General features: G+C 31.1%; 1 protein-coding gene across 1 annotated transcript; it reads right to left on the bottom strand.

The window, feature by feature from the left end:
• Positions 1-6,970: 6,970 nt before the first annotated feature.
• Positions 6,971-13,023, bottom strand: LOC139876537 (3-isopropylmalate dehydratase large subunit, chloroplastic-like). Its single transcript, XM_071863874.1, has 15 exons — positions 12,964-13,023; positions 12,721-12,855; positions 12,057-12,227; positions 11,520-11,672; positions 11,356-11,424; positions 10,773-10,889; positions 10,471-10,545; positions 10,204-10,281; positions 9,204-9,299; positions 9,071-9,120; positions 8,883-8,937; positions 8,283-8,414; positions 8,065-8,112; positions 7,813-7,971; positions 6,971-7,238 (listed from the first exon to the last, which is right to left on the bottom strand). The coding sequence occupies exons 1-15, from the start codon at positions 13,012-13,014 to the stop codon at positions 7,098-7,100; spliced, it is 1,530 nt and encodes a 509-aa protein (XP_071719975.1). The 5' UTR covers positions 13,015-13,023; the 3' UTR covers positions 6,971-7,097.
• Between the last annotated feature and the right edge of the window lie 695 nt (positions 13,024-13,718).

The following is a 13,718-nucleotide window of genomic DNA, read 5'->3' on the forward strand; positions in this document are numbered from 1 at the left end:
CAAGTGTTTTACGCGTATTATATTTGGTTCGTTAATTGTTCTCATATTGTTACTGTGTTTCTAATGTTTCATTAATGGTATCATCTAAAATGCACTTTTTCTTTATGTTTTAGGACATTAATATTCTTTTCATACTTGTACATTGGCTACATATACTATACATTATTATTATTACTCAATATACTAATAGCGCATACAGTTTAATTACTATCTTACTCTAACAAACAGTAATCTAACCTTCACTAACTATGTAGTACATCGGTATTTGATAATTTTTTGTTTGTTTGTTTGATTTTCCCCGTTTTAATGGGCTCCACGCATCCCTAGTTTAGTTTGCATCTCAAAACACATACAATTCACACACTGTGTTTAATATATTTAGACGAAATATTTTAAAGCATGCCGTTACTCAACCTACGTACTTTGTCACCTACTCACCACTACTACAATTGCAATGTTTCATTTCAAATATACAAAATTGTTGTAAATTTAGTAGTAAAATATGGATGGTAATTAGTCAAATATGGATAGTAAAATTTGTACTATATATATGTGGATAATGAACACACATATACACACCATTTTCTTACATATAAGAAATATACTCTCTCTCTCTTCCATTACTACTCTCTCATATTTAAGGATTGTATAGGCTTAGGTCAAAATTAGTTATAAGCCTACTGAATTATAACACGTTATCAGCACGAAGAGCTTAGTGTAATCAAAGGATATCTCAAACGATCACGAGTCACTAATCAAGGTATGAAATTATTAAGGTTTTTCAGACTCGGACATATCAAATTTTGGACTACTAACATTTTGAACTACTAATTTTTATTAAGTTCTTAGTGCATTTGTATTGTTCTTATTATATGGTTGGCTCTGCCACCTAAATTATATATGGTCGACACTGTCGCCTAACTATCATTTATGTTTACTAACTTTTATTAACTTCACTAACATTTATATTTATGTTATTTAAGTTATATATGGCCGGTTATACCGCCTGAATTATATTTTCTGTAATCTAACTCTTATTAACTTCACTAACATTTATATTTATGTTAATAAGACCTCATGATTGTACGCAACATGTCATTTGACAACACGGTACTTTATGTACGCAACACGTCATTTGACAACACGGTACCATGGGTCGAGATTAATTCCGATCAATACGAATACGACGGGGTCTTTATATGTTATCTAACATTTATGATTACTTATGCAATTAATCATTATTTATTTCATGCATACTAATGTTTATTCTTAAATTTATAATTTTAAAAGTTAAAATAAAAAAATAGTTTGTATTTTTATTAAAAATAAATCTTAAAAGTTAAAATAAGAAAAAGTAGTTTGTACTTTTATTAAAAGTAAATCTTAAAAGTTAAAATACAAAAAGTAGTTTGTATTTTTATTAAAAGTAAATCTTAAAAGTTAAAATAAGAAAAAGTAGTTTGTATTTTTATTAAAAGTATATCTTAAAAGTTAAAGTAAGAAAAAAAAGGGGATGGTAAAATGGAATAGTTTTTTTGTCAAAAATGAAGTATTGAAAATGAAGTGGTCTCCTTCTATAACTAAAAAAAATATATATATACTTTTATCAAATGAATTTTTTTGTGGACGACAATTTCAAACACGAGTCCGTGTTTAGTTTATCAAGAATATCTCTTGCTTTGGTGAAAGGTCACGATCACGATATCAGGTGTTGTGAAAGAATTAAAAAATTGGTCAAGTGGCCTTTTAAAAACTAGAAAAAAAATTTAAACAAAAAGTCTTTTTTATATATTTATAATTTACGGGTAACGTAAAAAAAAGGAAGTTTTTTTTAAAAAAAAAAACAAAGAAAGTGTTTAAATGAGTTTTACAGAAAGGGGGAAAGCAAAGTAAAAAAAAAACTTTTTTCCAAACAAAGGTAAATGAAAGTAGGACTTAATACAAGAAAAAAGTAAACATCTCCTAGACGTGATAAAATCTATCAATGATAAGTATTAGACTTGATGAGCTAAATGTGACAAAAATGTTTCAACATGTCTTATGTTAATTTTCTAAATTAAGTTATTATTATTCCGAGTTTAACACATATACATATGTTAATTAAAAACAACCTTTTTGTTCTTATGTAGTGTTGGGTTGCAATTTTGGTTGTATGCCATAATTCCATCCAGTAGAGTGACAATAGAAAACTTTTGATGATAATCAATAAAAAACTTTTTTCCAAACTTGTCAAATGTTTTGTTAAAAACGTGACCGTTGAAAAAAGGAGGTTGAATAATAAAACTTAAAAAACAAATTATTTTTTTTAAGAGTGTGCATCAAAATGGCCCGTTTAATAATGGGGAGTAAAAATATAGTCAAATTGTTTCAACGAACAAGGGTTCAATTGGATGTCTCTTAAAAAAAATCCGCGGGTACGGGTGATGGATCCAATGGATCCGCATCCACGACCCGCGGGTGCTATCCCTAATTGTGACAAGTACAAATCAACTAAAAGTCTAAAAAATAAATGCTCTTATAGGGACCAAATGTTCACAATAATTGCCTAAGCTAGATATGAAACAAATAGTTCATAAAAAAAAAAAAAAAAAAAAAAAAGGTCGTTGTGCGTTTTCGGGATGATAGCCGAAATACACTTACAAAAGTAGGTCAGCCGTCAATTCTTTATGGCCATATCAACGTAGATCAATAAAATCATTTATGGTTTTGATAAAAGATTAATTAAAAATTAATTTTTTTTTTTTTGGTCTTGGATTCTCGGTAACAAAAGTAAAGGTTGTTTTTGGTTGCCACAACAAACAAGACAGAGGTTGTTGACTTTTGTTGTTAAACATGGCACAAGTGAACAATAACAATAGATTATTGTTTTTGAAAAGAATAATGATGCGTTAATTTTATTGTATAAAATAAAATTAAAGAAAATGGTTTTCATTGATGACTATGAACAAACGCAAACAAAGTGTTTGTGGTATTTGGTGATTAAAAAAAAAGTGCATCTAAAGCTTCTACTGAAAATAATATGCATCTAAAGCTTCTACTGAAAATTAATGTGCAAGGTACAACGTATAACTATATGGTCAAATTCATTTGAGCCTTCGGAGTCACAAGTATATGATGTATATATATATATTACTCAATTAACAAAATAGTAAATCTAAATTAATTCATATGAATAGTAAAACGAAATTAATTAATTTACTATTCACATAAAAAAACGCATATGATAAAAAGCGCATCGCATATGATAAGCGCATATGATAAAAAGCGAATATGATGAAAAGCACAACGCATATGATGAAAATCGCATATGATTAAAAGCGCATATGGTGAAAAACACAGCGCATATGATTAAAAGCGTATATGGTGAAAAGGATATATGATAAAAAAAAAAAACACATATGGTGATTTATAAAAAAAAAAAAAAAAACACATATGGTGATTAATGGAAAGCACATATGGTGATTAATGAAAAGTATATTGTGAAAAAGAATCACAAATGTTTCTTGAAAGAATTCAAGGTAAGATATATGAACCAATTCATCCATCATGTGAACCATTTTGATATTTCATGGTTCTAATAAACGCATCTAGCGGATGGTCTCATATTTGTATGTTATCAAGCCGTAATATGGCATTTGCAAAGTTTCTTGCACAAATTATTAAATTGAGAACACATTATTCTGATTACACCATTAAAAGGATGAGACTTGATAATGCTGGTGAGTTAACATCTCAAGCATTTAATGATCATTATATATCTACAGGGATTGTTGTTGAACATCCAGTTGCTCATGTGCATACACAAAATTTGTTTAGCTGAATCAATAGATAAACGCTTACAGCTAATAACTAGACAATTGATAATGAGTACAAATCTCTCAATATTTATATGTGGACATGTAAATTTACATGCTGCGACATTAATTTGCATTATACCATGTGGAAGTCGTAAATATTTTCACTTAATACTTGATTTTGGCCAAGAGCCAAATATTTTCTACCTTAAAACATTGGTTGTGCAGTGTATGTTCCAATTGTATCACCACAACACAATAAAATGGTTCTTCAAAGAAAGATGATAATATATTTTGGATATAAAACATCTTCAATCATAAGATATATTGAACCCATGATGGGTGATGTTTTTACAGCACGTTTTGCTGATTGTCATTTTAATAAAACATTGTTCCCTAGATTAGGGGGAGAAATAAAAATAAAAAATAAAATGATGCTTCATGATGCGAACATCAATTAAGGTATATTGAACTCGCACAAAAGAATGTGAAACGAAAGTTCAAAAATAATGCATATGCAAGAACTTGCAAATTAATTACTTTATGCATTTACAGATATAAAAAAGTGACTAAATCATATATACCAGCGATAAATGCTCCAGCTCGAACTGAAATTCCAAAAGCTGGCAATAATGTCACTGTTGAGTCTTTGCCACGCATCAAACGTGGAAGATCAATTGGTTCCGAAGATAAAAATCCTCGAAAAAGAAAATCAGCTGATAATGAGGTAAGAGAAAGTGTTCAAGAAGAACCACAAATCAATATTCCTTCTGCAGAGGATATTGATAAATGTAAATACTAAAATTGCGATAAATTATGCAATATTATGGAACCGAAATGAAACTAAAATCTCTATGAGATATTTTCATATAATGTTACAATGACATCATGAATAAAGATGATGATCTGGAACTAAAATCTGTCATTGAATATACAAAATGGACATGATTGAGCTCAATGGAAAGGAGCAATAAGAGCTGAATTAGAATCGCTCGATAAAAGAAAAGTTTTCGGATCAATCGTTATCACTTTTAAAGATGTGAAACGTATGGGATACAAATGAATTTTTATCCGAAAAGAAATGTGCAAATGAAGTTACAAGGCAAAACTAGACTTGTAACTCAATATTTCCCACAAAGACCAGAAATGAATTAGGAGGAAAAATTATCCTCCTGTAATGGATACAATTACTTATTAGATACTAAATCAACCTGGTAGTTATTTAAATGCATCTCATGAATGTTGTTACTACTTATCTGTATGGATCACTTAATAGTGATATATATGAATATACCTAAAGGGTTAAGGTATCATAAGCATCTAATGTAAAACCCAAGGGAATATATTCCATTAAATCACAAAGATTTCTAAGTGGGTTTATACAAACGGGACGTATGTGGTATAACCGATTAAATGACTACTTGATAAAAAAAAAAGGTATAAATATAAACTTATTTTGCACGTATGTTTTATAAAAACAATGTTCGGATATGAGATCGTAGTTGTTTATGTCAATGTTCTTAACATCATATGAACAAATAAAGAGATCTATGAAATCATTCAACTTCTAAAGAATTATTTTGAAATGAAAGATCTTGAAAAAACCAAGTATTACCTTGGATTGCAAATTGAGCATATGCCTAATGGTTTACTTGTACATCAAACAACTTATACCGAAAAGATTTTAAAACATTTTTTTTAAAGACAAACTCATTGTTGTTAGATCACTCAATATTGACACTGATCTGTTTCATCCCTGCGAAGATCATGAAAATTTTAACAGATCGGAAGTTCTATATTTTAGTGCAATTGAGGTTCTTATGTATCTTATAGATTATACAAGATCTGACATTTCTTTTGCAGTTAATTTGTTGACAAGGTTCAGCTCAGCCCCTACCAAAAGACATTGGAATGGGATCAAACAAATAGTTTGATACCTTCGGGGAACTACTGATTTATAATTATTTTATTCTAACAACTCGAAACAAGATTTGTTTGGTTATACAGATGCAGATTATTTATCCGATCTACATAAAGCTAAATCTCAAACTGGATATGTATTCCTAAATGGAGGCACCGCAATATCATGACGTTCTCAAAACAAACACTTGTTGCAACATCATCAAATCATGCCGAAGTGATTGCATTACATGAAGCTACTCGGGAATGATTTTAGTTAAGATCAATGATACAAATCATTATTGATTCTTGTGGACTAGAACGCTATAAAAGCCTAACAACTATCTATGAAGATAATACAGCTTACATAGTACAAATGAAAGAAGAGTATCAAAAAATGACAGAACAAAACATAAATGCTGACGAGGCGCTAAAGTTATAAACAGTCTCAACGGTCATAAGTTTGATGGAAAAGAATGGTATATTAGTAAGGCTCAGAAAAAGACTGAAAGGGAATAGGAATTGAAACAACAGTTTGAACAAACCATGAAGGAGACTGTAGACAAATCACGTGGACCAAACTTGTACATAAAAGATTTAGATGATACAGTTTCAGATGAAAACCTCAGATTCTTCTCATATACTCAAGAGCTCGTAAAAGACAACCAGATTAAAATGAGATACGTTCAATCAACAACTCTGTTGATCTTTATACCAAAGCACTGTCAATCGCTGTTTTTCAAAACATACATTCACAATATTGGCATGAGGCAAGTTCAAAAGATGTGACGACTCAGCGTTGTCTACTTGAGGGGGAGTCAACTCTATGCTGCACTCTTTTTTCCTTAGCTAAAGTTTTATCCCACTGGGTTTTCTTTAGCAAGGTTTTTAACGAGGCAGTATTAATTGCTCTTTAAAAAAAAAAAAAATTACCATCCAAGGGGGAGTGTTGTAAATTTAGTAGTAAAATATGGATGGTAATTAGTCAAATATGGATAGTAAAATTTGTACTATATATATGTGGATAATGAACACACATATACACACCATTTTCTTACATATAAGAAATATACTCTCTCTCTCTCTTCCATTACTACTCTCTCATATTTAAGGATTGTATAGGCTTAGGTCAAAATTAGTTATAAGCCTACTGAATTATAACAAAAATCAAGTTTTAATAAAGAATAGACCACCCTAATCTTCGAGTATCAGTCGCAATCATACCTCATAAACTAAGAACATTGATGTCACCGAAATCTGAAAGAACACAACGTGCGTAACTGCAAACCTCGTCGATTTTTATTTCACAATGATTATTTTAAAACAAACATAAACAGATGCATCTAAAGATCTTATGTTATACAACAACGTTTTGTAACCGAATTAACAAAAACAGTGACAAACTCAACGCAAAAAGTCTCTTGGATCAGTTACAAAACCAGTCAAAGCCGAAGCAGCAGCTGTATAAGGAGATGCCAAATATATCTGACCATCTTTGTGACCCATTCGACCCGGGAAGTTCCTGTTTGTTGTTGAGACGCACACCTGCCATTATTAACATGGTCAATTTATGTCAGTAAATTGCAAATTATTTGACTTTACTTTTAACTATGGTGGCAAAACGACCGGGTTGGGTAACAGGTCAAAACAGATCAAGATGGAAACAGGCCATCTAATCCAGAAAATGGGATCTGGGTCGCCGTCTTGTTGACCCACAATTTGTTCTCTTTCAAAGTACTTAAAAGCAATATACTGAACTTTCAAAGCAGATGCATTTTAACTACTAGCAATAAATAAATAAATAAATAAATAAGTACTGAGGAGATGCATTTGGACCAAATTTTGTCTATATGCAGCATTTTTTCATTCTTTTCTTTATATAATTGTTCTACTTTAGAGTATAAAAGCATCTTAACCAAATGTTTTCTATATGCAACACTTTTTCATTCCTTTTTTTATATATAAATAATTGATAAAATTAATCAAAAGTTAGAAACTTTAAGGGATTTTTAACTTCTCTAGTTAGAAATTAGTTTAGGTGGACCTCAAAAGAGAAAATATATGATCTTTGCTCCATTGAAAAAAGAGCATACGAAAGCACTGAAACGTAAATACTCGCCTGAGGTTCGTTAATACGTGCATAAGTATCTTTTGGACCACCCAAACAGGCACCACAACTAGGACTCGTAGGTGTGTCGCATCCCGCAGCTTCAAAAATCTGAGAACATGTCTTCCCGCCAGATCCCGGCACCGGGAGGCTATATACGTCCATCCATACCTACCAAATTATCTCGTTAGCATACAATATAAACTTAAAAAAAAATGGAAATTATTCACCAACTTGAAACAGTGTGCACGATGTTACACAAACCTTTTGAGTTGCCGGAACAAGGAATGTGGGTACTTTGACCTTTTGACCCTGCACGTTATATCAACCGTTTACATAACACGATAGCATAAATATTTGGTGCTACTTCTGAGGAGCCAGCAATACAAAAAAAGGGATAGAAATGGTAGAATCGAATGGAAGATAAACTCGGTGCTATTTAACGTAAGATAAAATGGTAAAATCGAACTGTGTAATCTTACCGAAGCAAGAAAAACTCGAGCAGCAGCCATAAAATCTTCGGTTTTGCCTCCGGTACAAGACCCGATATAGACTCGGTCTATCTTGACATCTTTACATTCCCTTGCTAAAGCACGGTTATCAGGAGAATGAGGCTGCAAACCGTAGAAAGTAACATCTAGTTTTAATTATCTATATTCACCTTCCTAATGTTTTTTAGGAGTAGAGGTGGCAAGATGGGTAAGGGCGGAGCAATAATGGGTGACAATGGGTTCACGTTAAAGATGGGTCGGTCCAAGTAGGTTTGACCAGCAAAAACTATTTTGACATGTCCTGAAAAGAAAAAAATGAGTAATACGTCCTTTGTAATTCACAAAAACAATAACTATACAAGAACAATCTAAATCGTTAAGAAAATAATATATTATGTTAAAAGCATTTGAATAGACTTTTGATGACTTTCACATTGTTTTAACCATTCAACTTTCAATAAAGAAATTCCTGTTTTGACCCGTTTGCAATAAAACAACCCAATTCGACCCGTTAATAAGTAAAATGGGCCAAAACTGCTACCTCTTCTAATAAACCATAACAAAGTCAGATGAAAAGTAAAAAAATCAAACCTTTGCCACTAAAGGCTCCAATTTGGAGACATCAATTCTGTACTCCGCAAGAAACCTGAAATACATATGAAAAAAATGTCGAAGGAAAATTTTAGCTTCAAGTACATCCTTATGCAACCATTGTATATCTCACCAGGGTTGTACCATATGCATATATAGTAGTAAATGCAGAATGGAAAAGGAGTCACCTTGCTTGATCATCACTGTAGACGGGTTCATATGGCACCGACGTTTTGTCCTGTGGGTGATGCAAATCTTAGCAAAACGAGAAGTTATTTTAACATCGCTATTGTAACGTAAAACAAGTATCGTTAAACTGACCTCGAGGTATTTGAATGTCGTGGCATCAGCTGGAACAATTCCATTTTTGCCCCCAGCTTCAATAACCATGCTGCACAATGTCATTCTTTCTTCCATCTATGCAACACCAATGTAAATAAAAATTCATCATTTTTTTATTATTATAATAACAATAAGCAAGGTTGCAAAATTCGCTATTCGGGGATTAATCGGTCGGGACTTTGGAAGGATTAATCGGTAATTCGGGGATTAATCGGGGATTAATCGTATTATACTTTATACATTTAAATATTAAATTTCAAAAGTTATATGTGTAAATATAGAAGAAAACCATAAACATAATCATAAACTTTAACATAATTGTTTAAAATTGTTCATTTTGTTCAAAAACTGCGAAAAGAAAACCATAAACATAATCATAAACTTTAACATAATTGTTTAAAATTGTTCATTTTGTTCAAAAACTGCGAAGTTCTAGCTTAAATTCATGTTAAAATGTTGACTAAGTTTGACTTTGACCGACTTTGATTACTAAATTCGATTTTGACCCATGAATTGACGTTGACCTATTAATTAAACGGATTTTAGAAAATCGGAACGGATTGCTCTTAAAAATGATTAATCGGAGATTAATCGACGAGTAATCGGGTTCTTTACAACACTGACAATAAGTACTGATTCCTATTTACCCATTATCATGTTTACAAGTAAAATGACAGTATTTTTTTCAGTATCGAAGCTTCTTTCGTTTGTGTTTACTCTTTAGTATTTTAGATATTTGATAGATATTCAAGAAATTTACTCCAACTAAAACACTTGAACGGAGAAACTAGTATATAAAAACACATTACAATAATAATCCGATTCTTTCTTAATAAACAATTTAGAAGGTTTTATGCATTTTGAATAAATTGTCGACACATTTAGCTCAACTTGACTCATTTACCCCAAAGTGTCTATTAATTTCCACTACTACCAATGGGCACGTTAAAACCTTTTTTTTAAGAAAAAAAAACCTTACCGTTAGGCTTGCAATTGTTGAACCAACAAACTCCATTGCTTTATACGTTGCACCGGATACAGATATTTCACCAATTATCTATGTCATTGAAACAATTAGTGAGACATTAGGTGAAGTCTAATATATGTTCATACTAAATAATAAACCATAATCAACCAAAAATTGAAACGTTTACTTCTAGAATTATCACGTTAACCATGGTGTAAATAAACAACCATATATAACTAAAATGTCACAATTTAATGTTTACTGGTATTGAAAACCTACTTGTAAGATCAAATCCTTTGCAAGCAAATAATCTGGCAATTCTCCATCCAACACGAATCTTAAAGTTGGTGGGACCTGCACATTAAGGTAATAAAAAGAAAATAAAATGAACATAGTCAACAAATTGTCAAAAATTCAATTACTTTTCGATTTAAACGCAACTAAATTAAAAGGTGTAAAGATGTTAATATTACAGTGAATATGATAACTTAGGGAGCTAAAGTAGTAAAAAAAACATAAACTGATAATCAGATGCTTAATAAACATAACAAGATTTTGTGATAATTAGTGCTTTTTCAAACCTTAAGCAAAAGTTTTCCGGTCCCTAACACAAAACCAGCATCAGTGTTTCCAATTCCAGTAGCAAACTGACCGAATGCACCAGCTGTACATGTGTGCGAATCCGTACCAAGCAAGACCTGAAAGCAATGTTATGTACAAAAAAATAAGTTTTAAATGTTCACACAGTAGCAATCAGAGGTGACAATTTAGACCCATAATTCCATAAATGATTCAGATGTCGATTCAGGTTATGATTAAAAAAAAAAAAAAAAAAAAAAAAAAAAAAAAAAAAATAACTAAATCAAGAAACGGGTCAGATTATTCAAACAAGTCTAAAGTTGCCAGTACTTTAAAGCTTAAAATTTCCTAAATAATTATAATGTTCTTCTTATAAATATTTTCTTGATTCTTCTTTAATATTTAACACACTATATGGAAATTTTACAAAGAAATTAAAATTAAAAGTTTTAAACATTAATGATTAACTAATTTCAACTCGTAGAAATTATCATTTTGCAAAGTTATCCAAACCTGATTGACCTGCCCATATTACCAACTCATTTAAGATCTTCGTTTAAATTAGATTAAAGGATTATAGAGTACCTCTCCGGGTCTGCAATGACCTTCTTGTGCAAGAGCAACATGGCATACACCTTTGTAATCAGGATTAGCCTACACATATATTTTTAATTTATTTAACATACAGGATTATTATATGTATATAATATAGATATAAATTCATGATTATAAAGGTAAGAACACAATACCTTGAAGTTGCTCAGGTCTTTGATATCATAAAAGTATTTGATCCCTTGCTCATGAGAAAATTCTCTTATGATATCGACATTTCTATTCGCCCTTTCATCAGTCGTAAAAATATAGTGGTCGGGTATAATGACAACCTTTTCACGGTCCCAAACCTAAATCAATAACCACATAAGTCATATGCGATTTAAATAACAATAAGCTCAACATAAACTCAAGAAAAGTCACTACTCACCACAACCGTTTCACATCATACTGCGAACTAAAAGAACCAGTAATAAAGTAAAAAACAAATAAGTTCGTTTTACTCCCTCCGTCCCAAATTTAATAGCTCACAGACAAAAAACACATATTTTAAGAAATGTCATTATCACAATTATCATACTATACTTTTTGTTCACTTTACAGTTTTACCATTTACTTTTACCTACTTTTTTTATATTAACTTTACCTCATTATTATTATTTATATTCACATAATCAAAGAAGTGGACTATCAATTTGGGACAACTCAAATAACAATAATTTACAAAAGGATACCTTGGCATCATTTCCAAATTCATTCTTGAAGATTCCAATTGCACCTGGGCCACAAACATCATGTGTCATCAAAACGTCAACGTTGACCCAAACATTTTCACCTGGGATCAACTGGGATTTTTCAGAAGCCCTTGAAAAGATCTTCTCGGTCATTGTCATCCCGGTCTTCACCTGAAAAAAAAACACACTCCAATTAGTCATAATCACACAATTTACCCATCTTTATCAATATTATCATATTAAAAAAAATAGCAAAAAATACAAATCACCCAACTTTATGGTTTTGAGATACTATTTTCCATGTAAGTCAGTAAGCAACTGTACATTACTGAGCAAAAGATACAATTTCATTTTTTTTTTTTATAATTCTCAATCTTTGATGCCGTAACATTAGCTTTTCATATGAAAGAAAAAAAGCTAATCACTTTGCAGAAATATTTGATTTTTGCTACGAAATTAGTGATACTTAATCAGGTTTATTCTAAAATCCTAAGTTTTTAGCATCATTGTCACATTCATAATATCAAAAGTCAAGACATATATATATATATATATATATATATATATATATATATATATATATATATATATATATATATATCATAAATCTACAACTGACAAATTTTAAAAAAAAATAAAAAATCATAAAAGATAAAAACTGAACTGAACCAGTTGCAGCTGGTGTTCTTGCTGATTGTTGTGGGGCCATCACCGATACAATCTTTTTTGACACTTTTTTATGACCCATTTTGATTGTTGTTGAAACTTGAGCTGAAAACGAAGATGCACCCCCATCTATCTACAATATATAGAAAAATATATATTAAAATTGGGTAAAATAACAATTTATAACAACCCAATCAAGGGATTTGAATCAAGAAACTTAAAGTTTTGATTTTTATTATACCTGGGTTAAGAAAGGGGAAGAGGATGATGAAATTGCAGATGAAGCCGCCATTGACGAGAAGATGACACTGATTTGGGGTTTGTGAAGGGTCTGATTACGATGTAAGCAGCAAATTTAATCACGTATGTCAAAAATGATGGCTGCAAGGTGTCGATATGCCGCTGTTTGGTTTAGTGGGTCCCGTTGAAATCGTAACATATTAGAGTTGGAGTTGGTAAATTGGTCACTCGTTCCTTATTTGCTAAAATGTTTAACAAAAAACCTTTTAAAGATTTATAATTGTAAAAATGATCCTGAACACGTATCACGTATAATGTATGTAACTTGGTGTGTGTTTACTAGATAATGATCGAGACATGCATTATCTCATCAACATGCATCACGCACTGTGCGTGATTTTAGTGCGTGTTCGCAAGAAATAATGCGTGTTTCGATCATTATCTCGTAAACACGTATCACACACCAAGTTACACGCATCATGCGTGGTGCATGATACGTGTAAAGAGTGCTTTATCTTCAATCAAGAATTTTTGAGGGTATTTAATTAACACTTTAGGAAATAGGAGCATTTTCTGACCAATTTCCCTTTAGAGCTTTTGTTCGGCTTTTATATATAATCGACACTGAACATGTCCCAGCCCATTTAGACTAGGTCATTGTGGGACTTTTATATCAGTACAAAAATGTCACGATGATATTAATGGGCGTGTTTTTAATCACGTGTGTCAAAAATGATGGCTGCAAGGTGTCGAGAT

Source organism: Rutidosis leptorrhynchoides, chromosome 11 (assembly GCF_046630445.1).
Source record: "Rutidosis leptorrhynchoides isolate AG116_Rl617_1_P2 chromosome 11, CSIRO_AGI_Rlap_v1, whole genome shotgun sequence".
In the NCBI taxonomy this organism is placed as follows: Eukaryota; Viridiplantae; Streptophyta; class Magnoliopsida; order Asterales; family Asteraceae; genus Rutidosis; species Rutidosis leptorrhynchoides.

Coding starts and splice junctions, on each gene's coding strand:
- LOC139876537 (XM_071863874.1), bottom strand. CDS start 13,014: ATGGCGGCTTCATCTGCAATTTCATCATCCTCTTCCCCTTTCTTAACC. Junction 10,282..10,470: donor CAAAGGATTTGATCTTACAA/GTAGGTTTTCAA, acceptor TCAATGACATAG/ATAATTGGTGAAATATCTGT. Junction 9,121..9,203: donor CGACATTCAAATACCTCGAG/GTCAGTTTAACG, acceptor CATCACCCACAG/GACAAAACGTCGGTGCCATA.